The 26,294-nt window shown below is 38.7% G+C and overlaps 2 protein-coding genes across 4 annotated transcripts in view; one reads left to right on the top strand and one right to left on the bottom strand.

Annotated features, from left to right (window-relative positions):
• The window catches only part of LOC105483210 (secernin 3), a 33,025-nt gene extending 29,856 nt beyond the window's left edge, over positions 1-3,169 (bottom strand). For all 3 annotated transcript variants that reach the window (XR_011609874.1, XM_011743936.3, XM_071072966.1), the window contains exons 1-2: positions 3,088-3,169; positions 495-661 (exon numbers count right to left, since the gene is read on the bottom strand). Coding sequence is in view for 2 of the 3 variants with exons in the window: in XM_011743936.3 (XP_011742238.2) it covers positions 495-653 (159 nt within the window). In the remaining variant the exon portion in view is untranslated. The remainder of the gene's footprint in view (positions 1-494; positions 662-3,087) is intronic.
• Positions 3,170-3,174: 5 nt separating this feature from the next.
• Positions 3,175-26,294, top strand: part of LOC105483209 (corepressor interacting with RBPJ, CIR1) — a 46,967-nt gene continuing 23,847 nt past the window's right edge. Inside the window, 9 exon segments of the mRNA XM_011743935.2 lie at positions 3,175-3,353; positions 11,161-11,255; positions 17,301-17,374; positions 18,244-18,254; positions 18,343-18,407; positions 18,805-18,853; positions 20,010-20,045; positions 20,047-20,092; positions 20,095-20,127. Coding sequence (XP_011742237.2) covers positions 3,282-3,353; positions 11,161-11,255; positions 17,301-17,374; positions 18,244-18,254; positions 18,343-18,407; positions 18,805-18,853; positions 20,010-20,045; positions 20,047-20,092; positions 20,095-20,127 — 481 coding nt within the window. The 5' untranslated portion in view covers positions 3,175-3,281.

Here is a 26,294-nt window from a genome sequence, read left to right as displayed (position 1 = left end):
AGAAGAACCTATACCAATTCAGAATCAGGATCCTTTTTGTCCATCAAATTCCAGCTAACTCCAAGCCGCATTAAATGTTCCTTCTCTTCTGCTGCCACAGCATGCTACTCTTACTTAAATTTAGCATTTAAACCACCCAGTTTTATAATGGGGTATAATGCATACACATCTTATTCCTATACTAGACTCTAAGCTCCTGGAATAGTCAGAGTCTTGACAGCTGACTTTAAATCTCTTGCCCTATCTAACATGCTTGCATATGGAGAGCATTCAAATATTTATTCGAAGAATGGATAATTTTATTATTATTTCAACTTCCTCCAAATCACTGAAATAAAAGATTATGGTTTATTTCTGACTCATTTATTTTTCAAATGTAAATTCCTCAATTTTAACTTTTATAGTTCCTTCCAAGTTCCTATTTATAGAAATAACTTTATGATATTTTTTAAATAACTTTATGATATTGCTAACAAAACATTTATTTCACCTACCTTAAGATGTTCTCCCAGGTTATTATGAACTGCAGCAGGAAAATAAACTACCTCTTGTACTTCATCACAGAGTCTATCTGAATTTTTTCCAAAAATAATCCTGTTATCGACTGTTGCTGGAGGTAATGCCACGAACGTGTCACAGGAAAAAGGTTCCATTTTTTAAACTAAAAATTATACAGATATTTTAAAATTTAAAAAAAAAACACCTTTAAGTATATAAAAACAAACAATTTTACTCAATGACCAAAGGATATTATTGCCATATTTAATTAAGGATGTTCATTAAAGCTTTGATTTTTTAATTTTTATTTTTTGGAGACAGGGTCTAGCTTTTTCACCCAGGCTGGAGTGCAGTTATACAATCAGGGCTCACTGCAGCCTGGAACCCCTGGGCTCAGGAGATCCTCCCTCTTCTGCCTCCCAAAGCCCTGGGATTACAGGCATGAGTGACCATTCTTGGTTGTTCATTAAAGTTTTACATTTTGTATACTATAGCCTAAAAATCAATAAGACTATGACTTGGGACTCAATCTTGTACTACAACTCAATAAGAAAATGGCAATGAAAACTACCTTCTTACAGTTTATAGTTCACATTTATTCTCTAAGATCTTTCTCTCCTAAAGTCTTCCCTGAATTTCCTTTCACCATTTCCACATTTGGAAATCCCTGTACCTAGCTCTACTGTTGTAAAGGCTAGATTCTACTACATTTGTGTATATATAAGTCCCTTTACTGGACAATGAGATCCTTGAGGGCTGGGAGTATGTCTTACTAATCTTTGTATTCTCATTGCTGGAACTTGTCTTATGGAAAAAAATCTTATGTGCCCATGCTTCCTCAAGGGAAGGAAGAAGGGGTCTTATTTGAGCTGGGAAATAATACACACAGATTATAATTCTGATGAGACTGAAATTTTGAAACAGACTCATTCAGACAAAAATATGTCAATATAATTTTAAATTGTTGGCATTTCTAGAAGAAAGTTCACATATTTAATTTATAAATCGCAATTATATACTTTAATATCTAGGTTACCTCTTCAGTTGTAATTTGGAAAATCTTAGATCTTCACTTATAATAGAACACCTAAAGATCCTTATTTCGCTGCCAGAATGGACACATTGTTTTACAGAGTTTCCTTCTTTCCTTTAATAATGACAAAACCTTAGAATGGCTTTACACAGGCAGATGCTAGCAATTTAAAAACAAAATTTAAATATAATAAATGTTTCCTTAAAAAGAAAACAAAATGAGTAAAGAAAAACTTCAGCCTGAAACTCCTAAGGGTTTTCCTGTTCTCCTAGTGAGAAGTCTGATGTCTTGATGGCTTCTGTTATTTTCTTTCTGTGTTTCAATCCTTATGTCCTGGATCTCCTTCTATTTGTGTTTTATAGTTAGTTCCATCACTATATAATTTTGGCAGACTATTTAATCTCTCTCTTCCCTATGCCTTCTGCCTCACCAGTAAAATAAAAAAGACACTGTTTGATGGGCTGTTAGAACTTAATAAGGCAACATGTAAAGTGTTTTGCACAGTGCATAGAACATACTAGATATTCACGTGAAAGCTGTTGTTGTTATTTGGTAAGAGAGAAAATTTCTCATAAAGTCTTATTTTTTTTTTTTTTCCTGACAGTTTAACTCTTGTTGCCCAGGCTGAGTGCAATGGTGCAATCTCGGCTCACTGCAACCTCCGCCTCCCGGGTTCAAGTGATTCTCCTGCTTCAGCCTCCCGAGTAGCTCAGATTACAGGGGCGCGTGCCACCACACCCGGCTAATTTAGAGTAGAGACGGGTTTTCACCACGTTGGCCAGGCTGGTCTACGAACTCCTGACGTCAGGTGATCCACCCACCTCGGCCTCCCAAAGTGCTGGGATTACAGGCGTGAGCTACCGCGCCCGGCGTAAGTTTATTCTTAACATTACCCTGATAGAGAGCTTGGTTGGTGGGTCACCTGCTGCAGAAGCAGCCACGTCCACTCAAAAACCTGGAGTCCCAAGGTCCATCAAGCTGCAATAGGTAATCTGAGCTGCCTAACTGGGGTGGTAGGGAAAGCTAAGGAAACTTGCCGCCTGGTTAGAATGGCACCTAGCCCACTGAGGAGGTGAAGCCTTGAGAGATTTTACTAACTCCTAACGTGTATTCGTCATTCAGTAAGTCTTTATTGAACGTCTTTCGGCGCCAGCACCGTACAGCTGGGGCAAGGGCCTCCGTTCTTGAAAAGCTGTCTCATTCTATTTCACGCGCTCTTAGTTCAGCGGGCGCTTTCAGAAACATATCGTTGGATTCTCGCAAACATACTACAGTTAGGGCAGGAATTATTATCTCCATAACAGAGATGAGAAAAACAGTGCAGAAAAGTTTTTGCAGCTCGAGTCAGAGTTCACAGAAACTAATGGGCTCGAGCTTCAAGCACCTTTGGTCGAAGGGCCGCCGCGGTCCACCCCGCACCCCGGCCCTGGGCGCTCAAATCGCAGCCAGCGCAGCTGGGCTCTGGAGCCCCTCGGTTAAGCAGTACCGCCCCACAGTTGGGTCTTCCCGGTTTCTGTCTCAACTATGCACGCCCCTCCCCCGTGCACGCCCCTCACCTGGCCTCCAAACTACCCGAAGTGACAGGTGGACGGAGGGAGGATTGGCCAGTGTAGGCATCAGTTGCCGGAAGCTGTTACCTTTGACCTCGGAAGTTCCCCCTGCCGCTGGAAAAGCAGTTCCGGTTAGGAGACTGAGTTTGTTTACGTTACTTACAGATCTAGGTGCTGCTTTCCCTAGCTCCAGTTCTAAGATGGGGAAATCCTTCGCCAACTTCATGTGTAAGAAAGACTTTCATCCTGCCTCCAAATCCAACATCAAAAAAGTGAGTAAAGAGACCCGGGGAGGGATCAGGCCCACGGAGACTGCCTTCCCTGAGGTGCTGGAAGTGAAAGTGGTGATGTCTCTGAGGTCCGTAGGACAGCCCCGCGTCTCTAGGCCTAAAGCCCCGTAGTCTCGCCTTTCTCTGCTGAGCAGCTCGCTGACGCAGGGGATCCTCAGCGTTTATTCTGCAACAGCGAGGAGACCGGCGGCCTAGAGAATCTTTGTCGCCCGGAATGTAAATCCATAATATGTGAAGACTAATGTCAAAATTCCTCAGTACTTCTCTCAGCTGATTCTGGTTTTTTGTCTTTTCGGATCCCAGGGATCACGGCTTCTGAACTCTACTTTTCTGTACAAAGAAGTCTCCACGTTTATTTAAGATAGATCTTTAAAAAATTTACCCAATAATCTAGTGTCTTTTTAATGACCTCGTTGAAGTTTAGTGTTTTACGTAATTACAGGTCTACCAGGTGTAATACCTTGGTGAATATCATAGTAATGAAAAGCAGAAGAGTGAATTAGAAAGAATCGGCTTTGGAGTCAAATCTGGATTCTAGTTATTCGAGCAGTCACTTTTAGCCTTAAGACCTTGCACAAAATATTTGTAATATCTGACCCTCAGTCTCCTAATCTGTAAATTAAGGGTGATTGGCTTAATTGTGAGGATTAAGTGAAATAGTGGAGATAAAGGATTTGAAACAACGTAGGCATCTATCACTGTTCGCTACAGAGAGGAGGTGCTCAATAAAATGTTGATTGCCCCTATGTAGAAAGTTGTGAAAATAACTAAGCTTTTATTTGTTTTTAGAACCAGTTGAGGTGATGAGATATTGCTATATACTCTCACTTCTAGACCAGTGATTCTCAACTTTTTTTCACTGTTACCTTCCTAAGGAGCCTTATTAAACATTTTTTCTTAGTAACTCCCCCATGAAATTTTAATAACGCAGATACACCTTGAAAGCTCTTTGGTAATCATCCAGCCCCATCTCCTTATTTTATAAATGAGGAAACAAATTTGCCAAGAGTTACACAGCTAGTTAAATGTTGTACCAGAACTAGAATCTGGAACACCCGATTAACCTAGTGATTTTTTCCGCCGCACCAGTTTGTGTTTGCGTGGTTGCAACTGTGGGAGGGAGAGGTTTCTTGTATTTGGTTGGCTCAGTAACTGTTGACAGCAAACACAGACGTTTCCTTTCTCTGCATACTCAGGGGGTCAGCTATTACTAGTTTTACAAGAATGAAGAGATTAGATGGAATTCAGTTGCTTGCTTAGTTGCTGTTTATATTTAGAGACAAATATACCCGAGAAATCATAATTTTTTACTGGAACTTTTGACATTTAGCGTTATAAAAGTCATTGAATCAGCTTTCTTACAAGAAAAAAGAAATCCACGGAGAATAACTTTTGCAAATCCCCTATGAGAAATTCAGTAAAGCAGTTATAGGCTTAGAACCTACATTCTTCTCATCCGTGTAAAGTGTTAAGTAAAATGTACCAAATACTGTTGGCCTTTGTGATCTGTTTTATACTTTTCCCAGGATAGAGGAGAAGAATGAAATGTTTTTGATTAGCAGACCTTTCTAGATAGTTAATACTTTATGGGGAGAGGGGGTAACCTCTAACATTCTTAATTAACTAAGGATAGAGGAACTATATTAAATGAAGATAAATAGAAAAATGTATTCGGGTAGGAGGAAACTTTTGGAGATGATGGATATGTTTATAGTCTGGATTGTGGTGATGGTTTCTCAGGGATATACTTGTCACCAAACTCAGGTTGTATACATTAAATATGTACAAGTTTTTATATGTCATACTCCAGTAAAGTTTGTTTGTTTGTTTTTAAGAAATAGAAGTGGAAGAAACAAAGGAGTTTGATCAAAGAGTGCAAAAGAGTTCCACCATGAAAATTTTAAGGGCCAGGTATGGTGGCTCATACCTATAATCCCAACATTTTGAGAGGCCAGGAATTCAAGACCAGCATGGGCAACAAAGTGAGACCCCCATCTATATTTAAAAAGAAAGAAAGAAAATTCTAATTGTAAAATTAAGCATGTTGGGTTTATTAAAGTCCAGTAGGTTCTTTTTTTCCTTGTTCGTTTTCAGTTTCCCAAGCTTACAAAGAGTCTGGTAGGTTTTAAGGTCTCATTTGTTCACCAGAAATAAGAGTGAATGCTATACATCTGCTGGTCACTCTGTTATGTATTGTTATGCGCTGCCTCAGTCATTTATGTCACAGGATACACTGTTTTAGTTCAGCTGTTCTTTTTTTTTTCTTGATATTGTTAATGAAGGAAGCAGTTAATTTACATTGTGGTCCAAGCTCCTTATTTGTCTTCTTGTGAACTGGCAAACACTTTACAAACCGGCTATTGACAATAGCACCACTGTAAACTCCTTTTTTTGTGAAAGTCTCTCTTCCCTTAGCTGTAGTAACTACTCTCTTCTAGTTTTCCCGCTCTATTAGTAGACTTCTTTTTCCATCAACTTCACTGGATCTTTATTTTTAGCCTGCTCCTAAAATATAAGTGTTCCCCAAAGTTTCATCCTTGGCCCACTTCTTGCTTACTTAGTATCCTTGCCCCAAGCAATCACATCCAGCTAGCCCGTTTTAACTAGCCTGTTTACTCATGACTCAGATCTGCAGTCCCAGTTTTCTCTTCTTAACTTTGATGTGGCTCCAGACAGCTATCTAGACATTTACGTCTTGATGTCCTATAGGCACCTCAAACTCAACATATCTGAAATAAAAGTTTTTTTTTACCCCAAATCTGCCCTTTTTATACTTGCTATCTCATATGGGTAGAAATATAGATAGTAAAACAATCCTTCATCCTATTACCCAAACCAGAAGCTCAGGATTCATCCCTTTTCCCATCACTCCTTTATCTAGTCAATCACCGAATGCTATTGGTCTTACCTTCCAAATATCTCTTGAATCCGTCTTTCCTCTCTGTCACTACTGCCTGTGTCTTAATTTAGACCCTCATCATTTTTCACCTATATTGTTGCATTTCCTAAGTGGTTCTACTGCCTCCAATCTTGAATCCTCTCAAATCCATTCATTACACAGCCCTCAGAATAGTCATTTTTCATTTTAACAGCTCTGCTGAGATAAATTTACATATCATATAAACACACATGTAAAATGTACAATTTAGTGGTTTTTAAAATATATTCATGGAGTTAAGTAATCATTACCACAAACAATTTTAGAACTTTGTCATCGCCCCAAAAAGAAACCCCCGCCGGGCACGGTGGCTCATGCCTGTAATCTCTGCACTTTGGGTGGCTGAGGTGGTTGGATCACCCAAGGTCAGGAATTCGAGACAGTCTGGCCATCATGGTGAAACCCTGTCTCTACTGAAAATACAAAAATTAGCTGGGCATGGTAGCAGGCACTTGTAATCCCAGCTACTCGGGAGGCTGAGGTAGGAGAATCACATGAACCCAGGAGGCAGAGGTTGCAGTGAGCCAAGATTGCGCTACTATACTCTAGCCTGGGTGACAGAGTGAGACACCGTGTCTCAAAAAATATAAAGAAACCCCCATACCTGTTAGTCACTCCCATTTCTCCTTAACTCTCCTCCCTCTCTGCAGCCCTAGGCAAGCACTAATCTACTTTCTGTTAGTGGATTTGCCTATTCTGGAAATTCATTTAAATGGAATCATGCAATCTGTGGTCTTCTGTGACTGGCTACTCTCACCATAATGTTTTTGAAGTTTATACATGGGATGGCATGTATCAGCACTTTATTCCTTTTTATTGCTAAATAATATTCCATTGTATGGATGTAAGTTATTTTGATAGAATCGTCTTTTTTTAAAGCACAAATCTGATCTCTTTCAGCCCCTTATTAAAATGTTACAGGATTGAGCCCAAGTAATCTCACTCCATTTTTTTCTCCTTCTCTCCCCTACTATTCTCCCACTTTAGATTGATTGATCGATTATTTGATTGGTTGATTGATTTTGAGATGGAGGCTCACTCTATTGTCCAGGCTGGAGTGCAGTGACGCAGTCTCAGCTCACTGAAGCCTCCACCTCCCGGGCTCAGGTGATTCTTCTGCCTCAGCTTCCCAAGTAACTGGGATTGCAAATACACACCACCATGCCTGGCTACTTTTTGTATTTTTACTAGAGATGGGGTTTCACCATGTTGGCCAGGCTGGTCTCGAACTCCTGACTTAAGGTGATCTGCCCACCTCGGCCCAACCTCAGATTTTATACATTAGTAATGTTGAACTACTTAGTTCTATTCTACATCTTTGGGCCTTTGCCTGAGTCGTTCCCTCTGCCAGTAATATCTTGCCCTGTTTTTTTCCTTGGCAATGCCTTGATCCTTTTCAAAACCCTGCCAAATGTGTGTGAAATTACCTGTGTATTGAGTTCTTGCGGCAAAGTTTTAATAGCAAAATATTGGAAATTTCTTAAGTGCCCATTTATACAGTAGGAGGCTACTTAAATAAATTATAAATTATGGTATAATCCCACAATAGAAAAATATGCAACTTTACCACCCAAAAGAAGAAAGCATTTGTTTACTGATCTGTGTTAGTCTTGTATTAGTATTAGTCTGTTCTCATGCTGCTATTACCTGAGACTGGGTAATTTATAAGGAAAGAAGTTTAATTGACTCACAGTTCTGCAGGGCTGGGGATGCCTCAGGAAACTTAAAATCATGGCAGAAGGGGAAGCAAACACGTCTTTCTTCACATGGTGTCAGCAAGGAAAAATGCTGAGCAAAAGAGGAAAAGCTCCTTTTCTGATGGTTTTGTCCATCAGATTTCGTGAGAACTCACTCACTATCACAAAAACACCATGGAGGTAACTGCCCCTATGATTCAGGTACCTCTCATTGGGTCCCTGCCATGATACGCGGGGATTATGGGAACTACAATTCAAGATGAGATTTGGGTGGGGACACAGCCAAACCGTATCATTCCACCCCAGCCCCTTCCAGATCTCATATCCTCACATTTCAAAACACAATCATGCCCTTCCAACAGTCCACCAAAATCTTAACTCATTCCAGCATTAACTCAAAAGTCTAAGTCCAAAGTCTCATGTAAGACAAGGCAAGTCTCTTCCACCTGTGAGCCTGTAAAATCAAAAGCAAGTTAGTGACTTCCTGGATACAACAGGAATACAGGCATTGGGTAAATACACTCATTCCCAATGGGACAATTTGGACAAAACAAAGGTGGTACAGGCCCCATGCCAGTCCAAAATCCAATAGGGCAGTCATTAAACCTTAAAGTTCCAAAAGTATCTCCTTTGACTTCATGTCTCATATCCAGGGTGCGCTGATGCAATAGCTAGGCTCCCACAGCCTTGGGCAGCTCTGCCCCTGTGGCTTTGCAGGGTATAGCCCTGCTCCTGGATGCTTTCATGGGCTGGTGTTGAGTATCTGTGGCTTTTCCGGGTACATGGTGCAAGTTGGTGGATCTACTATACTGGGGTCTGGAGGACAGTGGCCCTCTTCTCACAGCTCCACTAGATAGTACCTCAGTAGGGACTCTGTGTGAGGGCTTCGACCCCACATTTCCCTTCCCCACTGCCCTAGTAGAGGTTCTCCATGAGGGTTCCACCCCTGCAGCAAACATCTGCCTAGACATCCAGGTGTTTCCATACATCTTCTGAAATCTAGGCAGAGGTTACCAAACCTCAATTCTTGCCTTCTGCGCACCTGCAGGTCCAACATCACATGGAAGCTGCCAAGGTTTGGGGCTTGCATTCTCTGAAGCAATGGCCATAGCTGGAGTGGCTGGAATGCAGGGCACAAGTCCAAAGGCTGTACACAGCAGGTGGGAGGCTGGACTCAGCCCAGGAAACCACTTTTTTCTTTCTCCTAGGCCTCCAGGCCTGTGATGGGAGGGGCTGCCGTGAAGGTCTCTGACATACCCTGGAGACATTTTCCCTTGTCTTGGTGATTAACATTCAGCTTCTCATTATTTATGCAAATTTCTGCAGCCGGCTTGAATTTCTCCCCAGAAAATAGGGTTTTCTTTTCTGTTGTGTTGTCAGGCTGCAGAATTTCCAGAATTTTATGCTGTGCTTTCTCTTGAATGCCTTACTGCTTAGAAGTTTCTTCTACTGGATGCCATAAATCATCTCTCTCAAGTTCAAAGTTCCATAGATCTGTGGGGCAGGGGCAAAATGCCACCAGTTTCTTTGCATAGCAAGAGTGACTTTTACTCCACTTCTGAAAAGGTTTCTCATCTCCATCTGAGACCACCTCATCCTGGACTTCATTGTCCGTATCACTATCAGCATTTTGGTTAAAGCCATTCAACAAGTCCCTAGGAAGTTCCATACTTTCCCACATCTTCCTGTTTTCTGAGCCCTCCAATTCTCTAGGAAATTCCAAAGTTTCCCACATTTTCCTGTTCCAACCTCTGCCTGTTACCCAATTCTAAAGTCGCTTCCATATTTTCAGGTATCCTTTTAGCAGCACTCCACTCTACTATACCAATTTACTGTATTAGTCTATTCTTACCGCTGCTGTGAAGAAATAACCAAGACTGAGTAATTTATAAAGGAAAGAGGTTTAATTGACTCATGGTTCTGCAGGGCTGGGGAGGCCTCAGGAAACTTACATTCATGGCAGAAGGGGAAGCAAACATGTCCGTCTTCACATGGTAGCAGTGAGGAGAAGTGCTAAGCAAGGGGAAAAACCCCTTATAAAACCATCAGACCTCGTGAGAACTCACTTACTATCATGAGAACAGCATGGAGTGTAACCGCCCCCATTATTCAATTACATCCCACCGAGTCCCTCCCATGACACATGGGGATTATGGGAACTACGATTCAAGATGAGATTTGGGTGGTGACACAGCCAAACAATACCAGATCTCCATGGTATATAATTTTATTTCATACATATTTTGTGTGCGTGTGTGTGTTCGCGTAAAGTATGTTACCATTTATATAAGAAGAATGTTGTATATGTTCTTTTGCATATACATATATTAGAACATCTCGGAAGGATATGTAAGAAATGTGTAACATTAACTACCTATGAATATAGTTACGTAATTTAAACTATAAATACAGCTTTTAAAAACCAAAACTTGCCCAGTCCACTGTGACTTTCGCCTGTAATCCCAACACTTGGGGAGGCTGAGGCAGGCAGATTGCCTGACGTCAGGAGTTCAAGACCAGCCTGGCCAACATAGCGAAACCCCTTCTCTACTAAAAATACAAAAAAATTAGTTTGGTGTGGTGGTGGGCTCCTGTAATCCCAGCTACCTCTGAGGCTGAGACAGGAAAATCACTTGAACCTGGGAAGCGGAGGTTGCAGTTAGCCGAGATTGTGCCATTGCACTCCAGCCTGGGTGATAGCTAGACTCCATCTCAAAAATAAAAAGAACTCGTATCAAGGCACTTCCAGTTTTTCAGGTGTTAATTTGTAATGATGTGATTACAGCCCAATTGGATTATGTCATAAACTTTCAGCCAAGCTTATCCAGCTCTTGGCCTGTGGGTGGCATGTGGCCCAGGACAGCTTTGAATGCCGCCCAACACAAATTTGTAAACTTTCTTAAAACATTATGAGATTTTTTTGCCCTCTTTTTTTTTTTTAGCTCATTGGCTATCGTTAGTGTATTTTGTGTGGCCGAAGACAATTCTTCTTCCACTGTGTATTGGTGTGTTTTCTGTGGCCCAGGGAAGCCAAAAGATTGGGCACTCCTGCTTTAAGCAATTGCATTTTATATTTTATTATACAAGAAAAGCAAACTTTGTTTAACAATTTAAATCCAACAATTTAATTTGCATTTTTACTTCACTAATCTAGGTATGGATGGCAGAACAGAAAATATCATATGATAAGAAGAAACAAGAAGAATTGATGCAGCAATATCTTAAAGAACAAGAATCATATGATAATAGGTAAGAAATTCTGTTATGCCAGTATATCTAGAATTATCAATTTCATGGGAATAATTTCCTACTGAATGATATATTAAGTCAGCTTTTTGGGATCAAATACCCAACTATAGGAATCTTTTCTTTCCCTGAGGGCTATCTCTTTTACTCTCATACCTGTAGATGTGGCCACTTTTTCTGGCTTTACCCATAATTCATGTAAAATATAGATTCATGTGACTCATATATAGTCTTTGAGCAAGTCTCAAATTAGGCAAAGCTTAGAAGAACAATCATGTCTACACTTGAACTGCTGAGACCTCTTACAAACTTATTTCTTTAACACACTCAAATGAAAAGATATGCAGGACACTTTCAAGAGGAAAAGTAAAGTGACTTTATTTGACATGCCTGTCATTGTTCTGTTAAAAGCTGTATCGTGGTTAGGGTTCTTAATTGGTGTCTTCCAGCATGGTACCTGCCTTTAGCTATTGTGTTATATATGCAGATTTAACACTGAAACTTGTTTCTCTTGGTTAATCAAGCAACTGAATAGTGGTGTTTTGGTAAATTGTCCATGAAGTTCAGTTTTCAATCAAAATATGGAATTTAGCAAAGTAATACTAAACTATTAATACTTTTTAAAATATAATATATTGAGAGGAAAGTTAAAGAAATAAAAGTTAAATAGCTTTCTCGCTAATTTTGTTTAATCTTATTAACTTTTATTGAGTACCTATTCCATGCATGGCAATAAGTGGTATTATAGGTACCTATAAAAGTGTGTGAAGTGTAGTTTCTCTCTACCCTTAAGAAACCCTAGTAAGAGATACATACATATAGTTCAAGGCCAAATATAATAACTGATATATTAAAAGCATACACTGCTTTTGAAAATACAGCATGTTAGTATAGGAAAGAATAATTCCATTTAGGATAATGGAAGACTTTATGGACGAGGTGACATTTAAGCTGAAATCTGAAGAATGATAAGGATTTAGATAGGTGGTTCTCAACTGAGCATCATTTTTTGCACACACCCCTCACCCCCCCAACCCTGTCCAGGGAACATGTGGCAATGTTTGGAGACATTGTTTTGATAATGTTTTGATTGTCACAACTGTGGACTGGGCTGCTATCAACATCTAGTGGGTGAAGACTATGGATGCCGCAAAACAGCTTACAAAGCACAGGACAGCTCCACACAACAAAGAACTATCTAGTCCAAAATGTCAATAGCATCACTGTTTAAAAACCCTAATTTGGTTGGGCGCTGTGGCTCATGCCTGTAATCCCAGCACTTTGGGAGGTCAAGGCGGGCAGATGACCTGAGTTCGGGAGTTCGATACGAGCCTGACCAACATGGAGAAACCCCATTTCTACTAAGAAATACAAAATTAGCCAAGCGTGGTAGCGCATGCCTGTAATCCCAGCTACTCGGGAGGCTGAGGCAGGAGAATTGCTTGAACCTGGGAGGCAGAAGTTGCGGTGAGCCAAGATCACGCCATTGCACTCCAGCCTGGGCAACAAGAGCGAAACTCTGTCTCAAATAAACAAACAAATATATAACAAACAAATAAATATAAAAACCTAATTTTTATATTATTAATAGTAGAAACATATTGGAAAATGGAGAGGGTGTTCAGGAAACAATTGTTGAGTTAGAGGGATAAAAACAGACTGGAGGTGGAAAACTAGGTTTGAAACAGATCACAGTATTCATGTTTATTCTTTATCTTTAAAAAAAGTTACTGTTTTCCCTTTTAATTAATATTTGAAGCCCTGCAAATACCCTGTTTCTCCTTGGACTTTTGCCTAATTTTGGTATTCATCAGTAGATCTTGCCTGCATCAATTATTTATTTCTGTGATGTTCTAATGGTTATTTTCTATTTCTGTCATTCCTTCTACATTTATTAATTTGAGTTCCTCTGTAAGGAAGAATTTCCCTTATCTAGTTGTTTATTTTCTATCAATATGGACTCATGGCTGTTTATTTAATTCTTTGGATTATAATATAATACTATTGTTACTTATTTTCTTGCTCCAGTAGTTTCAGTTTGGGCCATTGAGAGCTTCGTTAGGTTGGCTCTTACATCCATTTAACATGCACCAACCCTGTTTTGTTTTGTTTTTTATTAATGCTGCTTCTGGTCCCATGAGATGGTCAGACTTATCTTTTATTTTCCCTGATGCAACACTGGAATCAACCAGTTTTCCAAGGCACCCAGGTTCCTTTCATTGGTGAATGATATTTAGAAACCAGGATCTGAGCACTAAGTGTGTTCATTGCCACTAAGATGTTATTACTTCTAGGTTTGGTCATTTGAGTGCAAATTTATGAGTAATTGGTCATTTGCCAGTAGGTCCCTATAATATCACTTATTACCATGCATGGAGTAGGTACTCAATATTTCTTCATCTTTCAAAAGTGCTGTTTTTGATAGCCAATTTCATTCTTCAGTAATCTGTTGTTTCTCTTTTAAGTTTTTACTGTCCTAGAGATTTCTTAATGTTTATTATATCAATCGCTTTAGTCACTTTATACTTTTTTCTTAAGATGAAAAAAAATTTTTTTGAGAGGAAGGTCTCGCTCTGTTGCCCAGGCTGGAGTGCGGTGGTGCAATTATATCTCACTGCAGCCTCAAACTTCTGGGTTCAAGCGATCCTCTTGCTTCAGCCTCCTGAGTAGCTGGAACTACAGGCATACACCACCACACCTGGCTAATTTTTTATTTTTTGTAGAGACAGGATCTCTCACTCACTGTGTTGCTCAGTCTGATCTTGAACTCCTGGACTCAAGCAATCCTCCTGTCTTGGCCTCCCAAAGTGCTGGGATTACAGGCATGAGCCACCATGCCCAGCTGAAAATCACATTTATTATTCTGTCTAGGTAAATACAAAGATTTATGGGATGTCAAAAAAACTATGTAAGTTTTTAGTTGAGGTTAAAACAAAAATACCAATATTATACCCATACCTTTTACTTTATATACTTGTTGAATTTTGCATAATGTGGGAAACAATCTTTTAGTTTGGGTTTTATTATTATTTTTGTTTCAATATAAATGAATTGGGCTGGGCACGATGGCTCATGCCTATAATCCCAACACTTTGGGGCAGGATTGCTTGAGTCCAGGAGTTTGAGACCAGCCTGGGCAACATAGTGAGACTTTGTCTCTAAAAAACAAAAAGAAACAAGGAAAGAAAGAGAGAGAAATAAATTAAAAAATACACATATAAATGAAATGGTTTGTCTGTGGGTTTTTTTGTAAAATACGTATTTTATAAAATTTACCATTTTAAGTGTGCAATTCAGTGTGCAATTCAGTGTACCCTTAAATTCAGTGTGGTGAACCATCATCATTTCCAAAACTTTTTCACTATCTCCAACAGAAACTTTGTAACCATTAAACCATTAAAGAATAATTCCCTATTCCCCTTGGCCCACAGCCCCGGGCAACCACCATTCTACTTTCTTTGTCTATGAATTTGCCTTTTCTAAATACCTCATATAAATGGAATCATATATTTGTTCCTTTGTGTCTGGCTTGTTTCACTTAGCATAATGTGTCCCAAGGTTCATATATATTGTAATATGTATCAGCACTGTATTCCTTTTTATGGCTGAATAATTCTCCTTTGTATGTACATACCACATTTTGTTTATCCATCTGTTTGAGTCTTGGGTTACTTCCATCTTTTGGCTATTGTGAATAATGCTGCTATAAATGTTGGCATAGAAATACCTGGTCAAGTCCTTGTTTTTAGTTCCTTTGGATATATACCTAGGAGTGTAATTGCTGGATCACATGGTAGGTTTATATTTAGCGTTTTGAGGAACCACGAAACTGGTTGTCACAGTGACTGCACCATTTTACATTTCCTACTAGTAATGGACTTGGGTTTCAGTTTCTCTATATCCTCTCTAGCATTTGTTATTTTCCTTTTTTTTTTCCAGAAGATAGCCATCCAGTAGGTGCAAGGTGATACCTCATTGTGATTTTGATTTGCATTTCCCTAATAACTAGTGATGCTGAGCTTGGCTTTCAATGTATTTGATTTTGATTTTATTTATTTATTTATTTATTTATTTATTTATTTATTTATTTATTTTGAGATGGAGTCTCACTCTATCGCCCAGCCCGGAGTGCAGTGGCGGGATCTTGGCTCACTCCAACCTCTGCCCCCCAGGTTCAAGCGATTCTCCTGCTTCAGCCTCCCGAGTGGCTGGGACTACAGGCACCTGCCACCACGCCCAGCTAATTTTTGTATTTTTAGTAGAGACATAGTTTCACTATGTTGGCCAAGCTGGTCTCGAACTCCTGACCTCAAGATCCACCCGCCTCAGCCTCCCAAAGTGCTGGCATTACAGACGTGAGCCACTGCGCCGGGCTAATTTTGATATTTTTAATGATGTGAATTTAAGATATAACTTATACACCTGTTTAAAGTGTTTGTTGTTTTTAAGTATATTTAGACTTTTGGAGCCATCACTGTAATCTAATTTCAGAACATTTACATTATCCAAAAAAGAAATCTTCTATCTATTAGCAGTCACTTCTCATTCCCCTGCCTTGTCCCCCTTCTACCTCTCAGTGCTGAGCAGCCACTAATTTCCTTGCTGTCTCTATAGATTTGCCTATTCTGGACATGTCCTATAAATTAGATCATATGTCATGTGCTCTTTTGTGACTGGCTTCTTTCACATAGCGTAATGCTTTTGAAGTTGACCCTTGGTATTGTATATATCAGTATTTCAATCCCTTTTATTGCTGAATATCACTCTGTCTGTATCTACATCTATTGGATGTAGATCCCTGTGGCCTTTTGCTTCTTTTTTATAGGTCTTTATAGAATCCAGTGGATATAAGGAGAGGAATTATAATCATGTCATATATCCTTTGTGATTGTCTTTTCCAAATATAAGGAAAAATTATGTTCACTCTTTAGCCTCCTTCTTTATTATTTTTACTTGGATCTTATGAATTAAAACTTTGACTCAACCAGTCATTCCATTCATTACAGAGCTTTTTGTTCTAAAAAACCTAGCGTATCTTTTTTTAAACAGAGCTCAAACAGGGAACTTTCAGTGTTAAAACAGAACTATAAATAATGTGATTTTTGTCATGCACCAGACACTGAGTCCATCATATTAATTGGCATGTGTAGACTTTTTTGCTGCTGTTGTTGTTTTTGAGACAGAGCCCGGCTCTGTCACCCAGGCTGGAATGCAGTGGCACGATCTCGGCTCACTGCAACTTCTGCCTCCCAGGTTCAAGTGATTCTCCTGCCTCAGCCTCCTGAGTAGCTGGGATTACAGGTACACACCACTACGCCTGGCTATTTTTTGTATTTTTGGTAGAGATGGGGTTTCTCCATGTTGACCAGGCTGGTCTCAAACTCCTGACCTCAGGTGATCCACTTGCTTCGGCCTCCCAATGTGCTGGGATTACAAATGTGAGCCACTGTGCCCAGCCATAGACTTTCTTTAAATTATTCTTTTTTCACTGGCCTCATGAAAGAATTTTATTTTCTCATTTACTGTGACTCTTACAAGCCCTGGTTGGATTTGACTTCCTAAAGAAATCCCTGAGAGACTCATTTTTTCCAAAACTGATCCCTTTGCCTTTTCTTTTTTTGTTGGGAAAAAACAAAACCATTTGATCCCTTACAATTAAGAAAAGGTGTTGGCATTATTTAACTTAATTGTAAATTTGTGATGGCATATGGGATTTCAAAGTTGTCATAATTTCCACAGCATTTCAGGGTTTGAGAAAATCCTGTAAGAAAAATAACCATATTATTTTTCCTCTTTTTTGTTAAGATGGCTAGGGTCTCTCTTGTAGTAAGAAAGTCTCAGAGCTTATAACCAGTTACTAAAGAGGCAGCACTGTTTAATTTCCATTTGGATGTAATCTAGTTAGTGGAGTAAAGTTTTGGAACTCTGTTTCTAACAAAAATATTTCATCTTAATTCCCTTAGGTTTTTTTCGTGGGGAGTGGATTATTCTATAATTTTTTTTTTTTTGTCCTACATAAGATCGTTAACTTTGTCTTGTTTCACTTAGATTGCTTATGGGAGATGAACGTGTAAAGAATGGCCTTAATTTCATGTATGAAGCCCCACCAGGAGCTAAAAAAGGTACTTATCTCCTTCCTTTTCTTTTTCTTTTTTTTTTTTTTTTTTGAGATGGAGTCTTGCCCTGTCATCCAGGCTGGAGTGCAGGGGCGCCATCTCGGCACACTACAACCTCCACCTCCTGGGTTCAAGCAGTTCTCCTGCCTCAGTCTCCGGGGTAGCTGGGATTACAAGAGCATGCCACCACACCCAGCTAATTTTTGTGTCTTTAGTAGAGAGAGTTTCACCATGTTGGCCAGGCTGGTCTTGAACTCCTGACCTCCTGATCCACCCACCTCAGCCTCCCAAAGTGCTAGGATTATAAGTGTGAACCACCTCGCTTGGCCTCCTTCCTTTTCTTTTAAGTCTTGGATGTGTTTGCAGCTAAAGATTGAAAAGTACTATGACAGATATTTTTTTAAAGTTGCTCTCTATCTTTTAAAATTGCTATTATCCTGTGAAGATAATAAAAACTATAATCATACAACAGAATAAATACTAAAAAATATCTTTCTAATCTGGTAATATTTCATAATGTGCCCTTGAGGAGGAAAAAATCCTTTATGTCCAAAGTACACTTATTCTTTCATAATTTGTATATGTATCTTTAGTCCTTCTTACTATTTAATGCATTTGTAAATAAAAAACATAATATTCACTGTCAATGAACAGTAAAAAGTTTAATAACTGTGAATTAACATGCTTATTAATTTTAATTTTGTATTTTATCCTGCAGTGGTCTGAATTTTTATCTTGTGAAAGAAGAAAAAAGTCAAACCAATGAATTCTTATAAGTGACAAATAACATGATATAGTGAATACAGTAGATTTTTATATTGATGTTTTTAACTTGTCTTACCTTTTTTCTTCCATATTTTTGATATGCAATCAAGAAAACAAAGAGGTAAAGGACTATTTTCTGTGTCTGAATTTACTTGCAATTGATTGTGTTATATGGAAAAATTAAAAGAATTTTCAATGAATGTTTTTAGAAAGAAGAAACCGAAGGAGAGACCGAATACAAATTTGAATGGCAGAAAGGAGCCCCACGAGAAAAGTAAGGACTGGTTTACTTTTAAGACAAGATATGTATCATTAAGTTTACATTTACTGATAATCCCATTTTATGTTGCTTTTTCAGTCATTAGAGGAGGAAACTGATGTGAAAAGTTATTTTTAATGATTTTAATTAGCTGTCTTATTCAACTAATCTGCTTGATCATAGTCTTTTGTTTTATATACTTTTTCATTTTTTTAAAATCACAGATTATCAGACTAGACACATAATAACTAAATGGTGTTTGGAAATACTAGATAGATTTTATAGTTCTATATTCTTACTGAAGTAATATATTTCATAATGTTCTTAGAAGTGTAAAACTATTTTTCTGATTAACTGCTGTTTAATTTTTAAATTATTCTTAATGTGTTTGTACTTTTCCTCTATTTAATAGATATGCGAAAGATGACATGAACATCAGAGATCAGCCCTTTGGTATTCAGGCAAGTAACACATATTTTACTCTGTAAGAATAATTTTTATTTAATAAATATATTTTTATATTGTCTGAAAGGTGTTTAAGCTGAAAAGGGGCACTATGGTTTTGATTTGTATGAGATAATATAAGGAATAGAGGAGAAAACATAAAATGTAATAGGCTGATAAAAGACAGGAATCAGGCTGGGTGCGGTGGTTCATGCCTGTAATTTCAGCGCTTTGGGAGGCCGAGGTGGGCGGATCATGAGATCAGGAGTTCGAGACCAGCCAGGCTGACATAGTGAAACCCTGTCTCTACTAAAAGTACAAAAAATTAGCCTGGCATGGTGGCGGGTGCCTGTAATCCCAGCTACTCGGGAGTCTGAGGCAGGAGAATCACTGGAACCCGGGAGGTGGAGGTTGCAGTGAGCCGTGACTGCGCCACTGCACTCCAGCCTGGGCAATAGAGTGAGACTCCATCTCAAAAAAAAAAAAAAAAAGACAGGAATCAAACTTTTATAGTGAGAGCTATAATGATATTGGTTTCTGTAGTTTTCAAAAAATTTGGAGAATCAGCTCAATGTCAAGAAAAGATTTAAATCTATTATTGGTTTAGAATCAGGACAGACTATCATCAGAGGGCAAATCCTTGTTGTAAAGAAAGTTTTATTGAAACACTGCTTTGCTTATTCATTTACTTATTGGCTATGGCTGCTTTCCCACTACAGAAGCAGAGTTGAGTAGTTAGAATAGACAACATCTGTCCCAAAAAGCCTATAATAATATTTACTACATTTGGACCTTTACAGAAAATGTTTACTAGCTCCGGGTTTCGAAATTTGAAACTTTAAAGGGTAACTTATTAAAATGAGAGAATTTAAGCTTAATTTCTTCACATAATGACATAATTCTTTTTGGTATTTTACCATTTCTTTTTGGATGACATTATATTGCCACCAAGTGAAAGCTAAAAAGAAATGAGATTCAGCTTAGTTTCTAGGCAAAATTTATAGTGAAATATTTTAATCTTTGTATTCAATTACCAAACATAGTTTGGAGTCTTTTTCCCTGGAGATCTTTTAAAAATGTAATTTAGCTTAAATTCTATCAAGGAATAGGAATTTGAACATTGGTTAGATTCTTACTTTTTCAGTAACCAAAATCACATTCATTATTTCTCAGGTTCGAAATGTGAGGTGCATTAAATGTCACAAATGGGGTCATGTCAACACAGATCGAGAATGTCCTTTGTTTGGTCTTTCTGGAATCAATGCAAGTTCGGTTCCTACTGATGGCTCAGGTAGGCACTAGACATGATTTGTTTTGGGAGAGGACAAACAAGGAAAGATAAAACAACATTTTTCTTTGCTCTTTCTGGGTATTGTTTTATTTGGGTTTGTGTGTGTGGTTTTTATTTTTGTTTGTTTGTTTGTTTTTGACTAAGACCATTCCCAAAATATGATTAATGGGAAAATCTGATCATATATGTTGAATTGAAATGCTGTGTAATAGGATTAAGTTAAAATTTTCCAGCCCAAGGCCCTATGAACTAAGTCTTAAAGTAAAATACATTAAACATAGTTTATCAGACTAGTAGCCTAAAAATGGAAGGAAAAAATGGTTATTTCTCATATTCATATTCTCCTGAATTATAAAAATAGACTGTACTGAAAGCCTCAGAAGCCATCTCTTTTTAGTACAGAGGTAAAAACAAAGCTGAGTATGTTAAAATTGTTTTTTACTTAAAGTTACTTACTGTCCTGCATATTACCGTCTATTTCAGAAAAATGGGTCTAATTTGGTTTAGATCATTTTGGTTCTTTTTCTAAAGAGATACTAAACTGAGAAGTTTTAACTTAAATTTATCAGTGCTTTGTTAGTATATTACTGAAACAGGCACAATAATCCAACTCCAGCTTGTAATAGATTATAATAGAGATAATCTGTTTAATCCTGTAACCTTAAGCAAGTCTTTCACTTTTATGAACTTCAGCTCCTTATTTTAAAATAAGGATGATAGTATAACTTGGAGATTTTCTGCATTTTTAAAGCAGCTAGAGAACCCTTTTTTTTTCTTTTAAGAAATCTTACATGAGACCTCAGTATACAGAACATATAAAAGCGGGGCTGCTCTATTGAAGCAGATGCTCTGGGCATGAACCCCAGAAGCCCTGTCCTCTCAGGCCACCAAGGCCTGTGATGCACCTCCTTAGACTCCCTTTGGCTTTCACTGCTGCCTCAGTCTGACCCCAGGGTTTACCCTCAATCAACACACGATCTTCAGCCTCTATTCGATAGCTAGAGATTCTTCAGCAAGCTGATTCAGGCTATAGGATTCAAAGTGCCAGTTTTCCTATTAGGAGTTTAGGAGTTTGATGAATGATAAGCTTGGTTTTTTTGTTTGTTTGTTTTTTGAGACCAAGTCTGGCTCTGTTGCCCAGACTGGAGTGCAGTGGCGCAATCTCAGCTCACTGCAACCTTCAGCTCCCGAGCTCAAGCTCTCTTCCCACCTCAGCCCCCCGAGTAGCTAGCTGAGACTGCCAACACACACCACCATGCCTGGCTACTTTTTGTATTTTTTAATAGAGATAGGGTTTTGCCATGTTGCCTAGGCTGGTCTCCAACTCCTGCCTCAGCCTCCCAAAGTACTGGGATTACAGACATGAGCCACCATGCCTGGCCAGTAACCACCTTTAAGTAGAAGGAAACTGCGCAGTTTAAGTAAAAGGAAATTATTCGCTCAGTATTAATTAGGTGAGACAATACTGATAGGGACTTAGGTCTGGCAATCTCTGACAAAAGAACATCCCACTGATACCACAGTACAGGTACCCTTAAAAACTTACCTACCTAATGCCTCCTCCTCCCTTGCCCCCAGCTAACTAGTAGAAGAAGGGAGAAAGGAAATAAAGCCCCAAAGGAAATGAAGTGTATGTTATATACCCGTTGGCTCAAATATTTCTGACCACTTCTTTTTTAGTCACAGGGATTTGTTGTTACATCGAAGTACAACCTGTTTTCTGGAAGGCGTTGCATCTTATCTTTTCTTTCACTCAAACCTTATAGTGCCCCTGCAGCTGCATGACTCATGGTTGACTTGAGACAGGCAGAAGTAGTAGTTGTCTTTATGCCTCAGCCTTGTCTAACTCTGATCCTGAGCGGCATAGACTCCAGACTTAGTGCTTTCTTTTAATAATCAATAGACGTGATTTCTCTTGAGTCTATATTAGAAAGTCTGCTAACAATCAGAACTTGTGCTAACTGAATAGTTAACCTGTTTTTAAGAGTGTTGAAAACACGAAAACCTCAAAAAAACATGCCCACAATTATGTGAATTCAGATATAACAAAGCTGGTTATTGGCTCTTCTCCAGCCCTCCATTTCTTTCTTTTTTTTTTTTTTCTGAGACAGAGTCTCGCTTTGCCACCCAGGCTGGAGTACAGTGGTGCGATCTCGGCTCACTGCAAGCTCCTCCTCCCGGGTTCATGCCATTCTCCTGCCTCAGCCTCCCAAGTAGCTGGGACTACAGGTGTCCACCACCACGCCCGGCTAATTTTTTGTATTTTTAGTAGAGACAGGGTTTCACTGTGTTACCCAGGACGGTCTCGAACTCCTGACCTCATGATCTGCCTGCTTCAGCCTCCCAAAGTGCTAGGATTACAGGCGCGAGTCACCGCGCCCGGCCCTCCAGCCCTCCATTTCTATTCATTAACCTTATAATAACTCAGTCACTCAATCTATACAATTAACATTTTTGGAACCCTCTTATGGTGGGGTTTTACTGTGCTACTATTCCTTAGTAAAATGAACTTTTTCAGGATCAAATTAATGAAGTAGAAAAAATGCTCAAGTATTTGGTTCCTATCAAGTTTTTAACATTTATGTAACCAGGCTTAAGAAGTCTTTCTCTATCTAAATGAATTGAGCACCTGGGTGGGAGAAGATGAGAAGCATTACCTTTGTGGAAACAGTATGCTTTCTCTGCATGAGGCTGATACCCCTAATATAGAAAATGTTCTTTCAGGGCTGGGCATGGTGGCTCAGGCCTGTAATCCCAGCATGTTGAAAGGCCAAGGCAGGAGGATCGCTTGAGCTCAGGAGTTTGAGACCAGCCTGGGCAACATGATGAAACCCATCTCTACAAAAAATTCAAAAAAATTTAGCTGGGCTTGGTGGTCTGCACCTGTAGTCCCAGCTACTCGAGAGGCCAAGGCAGGAGGATCATTTGAGCCCAGAAGGTTGAGGCTACAGTGAGCCAGGTTTGCACCACTGTGCTCCAGCCCAGGTGACAAAGCGAGACTCTGTCTCAAAAACAAAAATGTTCTTTCAAGTCAATATGAAAAAGATGAACACACAAACATGAAGGAGCAAAGGACATAGTTTACAAAAGGAGGAATTCAGATGACCATTAAACATATGAAAATATTTTCAACAACATTAATAACCAAAGAAATGAAAACTAAAACAATATGTTACCTTTTCGCCTGTCAAACCTTGGTAAAGATTTTAAAAGGTATGCATCCAGTATTTTCACAAGTGTGGCAAAATGAACATTTTATTTTGTGTTTTGTTTTTCTTTGGGACAGGGTGTCATCCTGTTGCCCAGACTGGAGGGCAGTGATGCGGGTCTCAACTCACTGCAACCTCTGCTTCCCAGGCTCAAACAATCCCCTCACCTCAGCCTCCTGAGTAGCTGGGACTACAGACGTAAGCCACCATGCCCAGCTAATTTTTGTTTTTTTTGTAGAGATGGGGTTTCATCATGTTGCCCAGGCTGGTCTCGAACTCCTGAGCTCAAATGATCATCCCACCTCAGCCTCCCAAAGTGCTGGGATTACAGGTGTGAGACATCACACCCAACCAAAATGAACATTTTAACCCTCTCTTGATAAATTAGAGCAACCTTTCTGGAAAGGTTATATATTTGCTGATATGTATCGAAAGCCTGAAAAACATGCATAGCTTTTTACCTAGAAATTTGCCTTCCAGTAATTTATAATAAAAATGTGATAAGGTAGATTTTCAAAGATTTATAGTAGTGAAAGATTGGCAGCAACCCTAAATGTTCATCAGTGGTTGGTAAAATAAACATGTTTATTCAGTCATCATTTATGGAGCACTGTTTCTGTGCCAGACCTTGTTCTAGGCTCTAGGAACACAATACCAAAACCTTTCATTATATTGGGAATGACACACAGTAAACTAATAAATAAGAAAATATCAGGTATTTATAAGTTCTGTGATGAATGTTTAATTGGATACTGTGATAAGAACTAAATGGGGAATTACTTTAGATTAAGTGGTCAGGAAGGGCTCCTCTAAGGAAGCAACGTTAAGCTGAGACCTAAATGACAGGAAGGATGCTGGCATGGCATGCAAGACATGGGAAAAGAGCATTGAGTATCTTAGGCAAAAGGAATAACCTTTCATATAGAGAAAACCATCAGTTCTGAGAAGCCATGTACTTAGTGGTTAAGCACACAGACTGAGGAGCTGTGGAGCTACACAGATGCCTCATTTGCAGCCAGGTTTACAGCCAGGCATCTATGTAGCTCCGTACATAGCTAAGTGTTTGCTACTTAGTATCTGTGTAACTTCAGGCAAGCTGCTTAACATCTCTCTGCCTGCATTTGCTTAATTCTTAGAACTGAAGTTTTTTGCTTACTTTATGATATAATTATATTTGCCAACTCTGTATTTGACATCTTACACATCAGCCAGTAAGTTTTATTTTTTGAACTCAAGCTCTCATAGAAGACACAGGCTCAACCCCTGATTTACAGTCTAATCAGACACATCAAATTAACATAGAGTAATCCCAGTTTACAACCTAGTCAGGAAAACAAAGTATGGTATTATGTAAGGCTCTATTTAATAGAGAGTAACTGAATGTTAAATTACGTAGCTAATAGAGGAGGTGGGACTAAAATGAGCTTTGAAGAATTAAAACTTAGGTAGAAAGAAAGGTTGACCAAAGAAGAAAGATTAGAAGAAAAACATAAGCACAGAAGATTTTAACTTGGATGACTTTAAATGATAGCAACAGACTTAAATGGCTCTCAAAAAGCTGGCCGAAAGGGTTTGGCCACTGATGCTGTAGCCAGTGTTTACTCAAACTTACCTAATGGAAAGGTTCACTTAAGTATTTTGTGTAAATGTTGGTTCCCAAGCCCCTGTTGCAGAAGGGCTGTTGAAGAAGAGTCCTGAGGGGAGGGAGAAGTCTGAGCATCTTAGTCTCCAAGATGATGTTCATGATCTGAAAGTTTGGTGAAACTCCTGTAAGCAAAATTAATGCCATGGAAGACTGTGTGTGTGTGTGTGTGTGTGTGTGTGTGTGTGTGTGTGTGTGTGTATGTGTTGCATGTAAGAAGAAACACACACACACATACACACATACACACAGGGGGATAGTATTAAGGAAAAGGAAAGATGATAATGCGTTGAAAGAGTTTTTTGTTTTTTGTTTTTTTTTAAGGTGAGTGAAGACATTTTCAACATCATTTCTAATTTTTCACCATTGTAAACAGTCTAAATATCCAGCACTAGGGGAATGGCAAAGTAAACTGTTGATATCTTAAGTAAACTAAGTAATACAATTGAATCTATGCTATGATTCTAATATAAATCTGTGGGCATGTAAATTAGGACTGGAAGGAAACAAACATGAAAATAGTATGTTAATTAGGTGAAATTACAGGTAATTTTATTTTTATATTAAAATGTGTGATTAAAAAACTTAAAATTTAGGCTTTTCAAACATTGACTGTCACATGATTTTCTTCAGAAGGCTAATGTTTTCCTTTGTACTCCCATATTAAACTTATTTTCAGAATAATTGGAACAGCTAAAAAAAGAGTTACTGGTGTGTTGTAAAGGCTATGTTCATGATGAGAAATAACTAGCAGACTGAATTAATTCTTTGCCTCAGTCTTTATAGAATAAGATGTTAGGGAAATTTCCATTTCCAGTTTTTCCATTCAAACTGACATGGTATGAGAACAAATACTTGTAAATACATTGGGTATTTTAATTTCTTAAATCTTGTGTCTTAGAATATCTGAACTCTATGATAAAATTATGATTTAAAAATCAGTAACTTTCACCATCTGTGATGCCACATAAAATGATGAAAATTACTGATCTATTTCTTAGGCATCATCAAGGTTGAGAACCATCAGCTTAAACTATATGTAAGAACAACTGACGATTTGGGAGCAAAGTACCTTTTTCTGTTTCTTTAAATTATGTTTTACTTATTACAAAGTCATGAATCTACCCTAAGGAAATAATCATGGATATGTTCAAACATTTAGTCACAAAGGATTATGTATACAGTAAAAGAGAGGCTGGGCTTGGTGGCTCACACCTGTAATCCCAACAGGTGAGGGAGGCCAAGGCAGGAGGCCAAATCACCTGAGGTCAGGAGTTTGAGACCAGCCTGGACAACATTGAGAAACCTTGTCTCTA

This window comes from Macaca nemestrina, chromosome 11 (genome assembly GCF_043159975.1).
Source record: "Macaca nemestrina isolate mMacNem1 chromosome 11, mMacNem.hap1, whole genome shotgun sequence".
Lineage (NCBI taxonomy): Eukaryota > Metazoa > Chordata > Mammalia > Primates > Cercopithecidae > Macaca > Macaca nemestrina.
The sequence above is the reverse complement of the archived record's forward strand: the minus strand, read 5'-3'. Positions and strand labels throughout refer to the sequence as shown.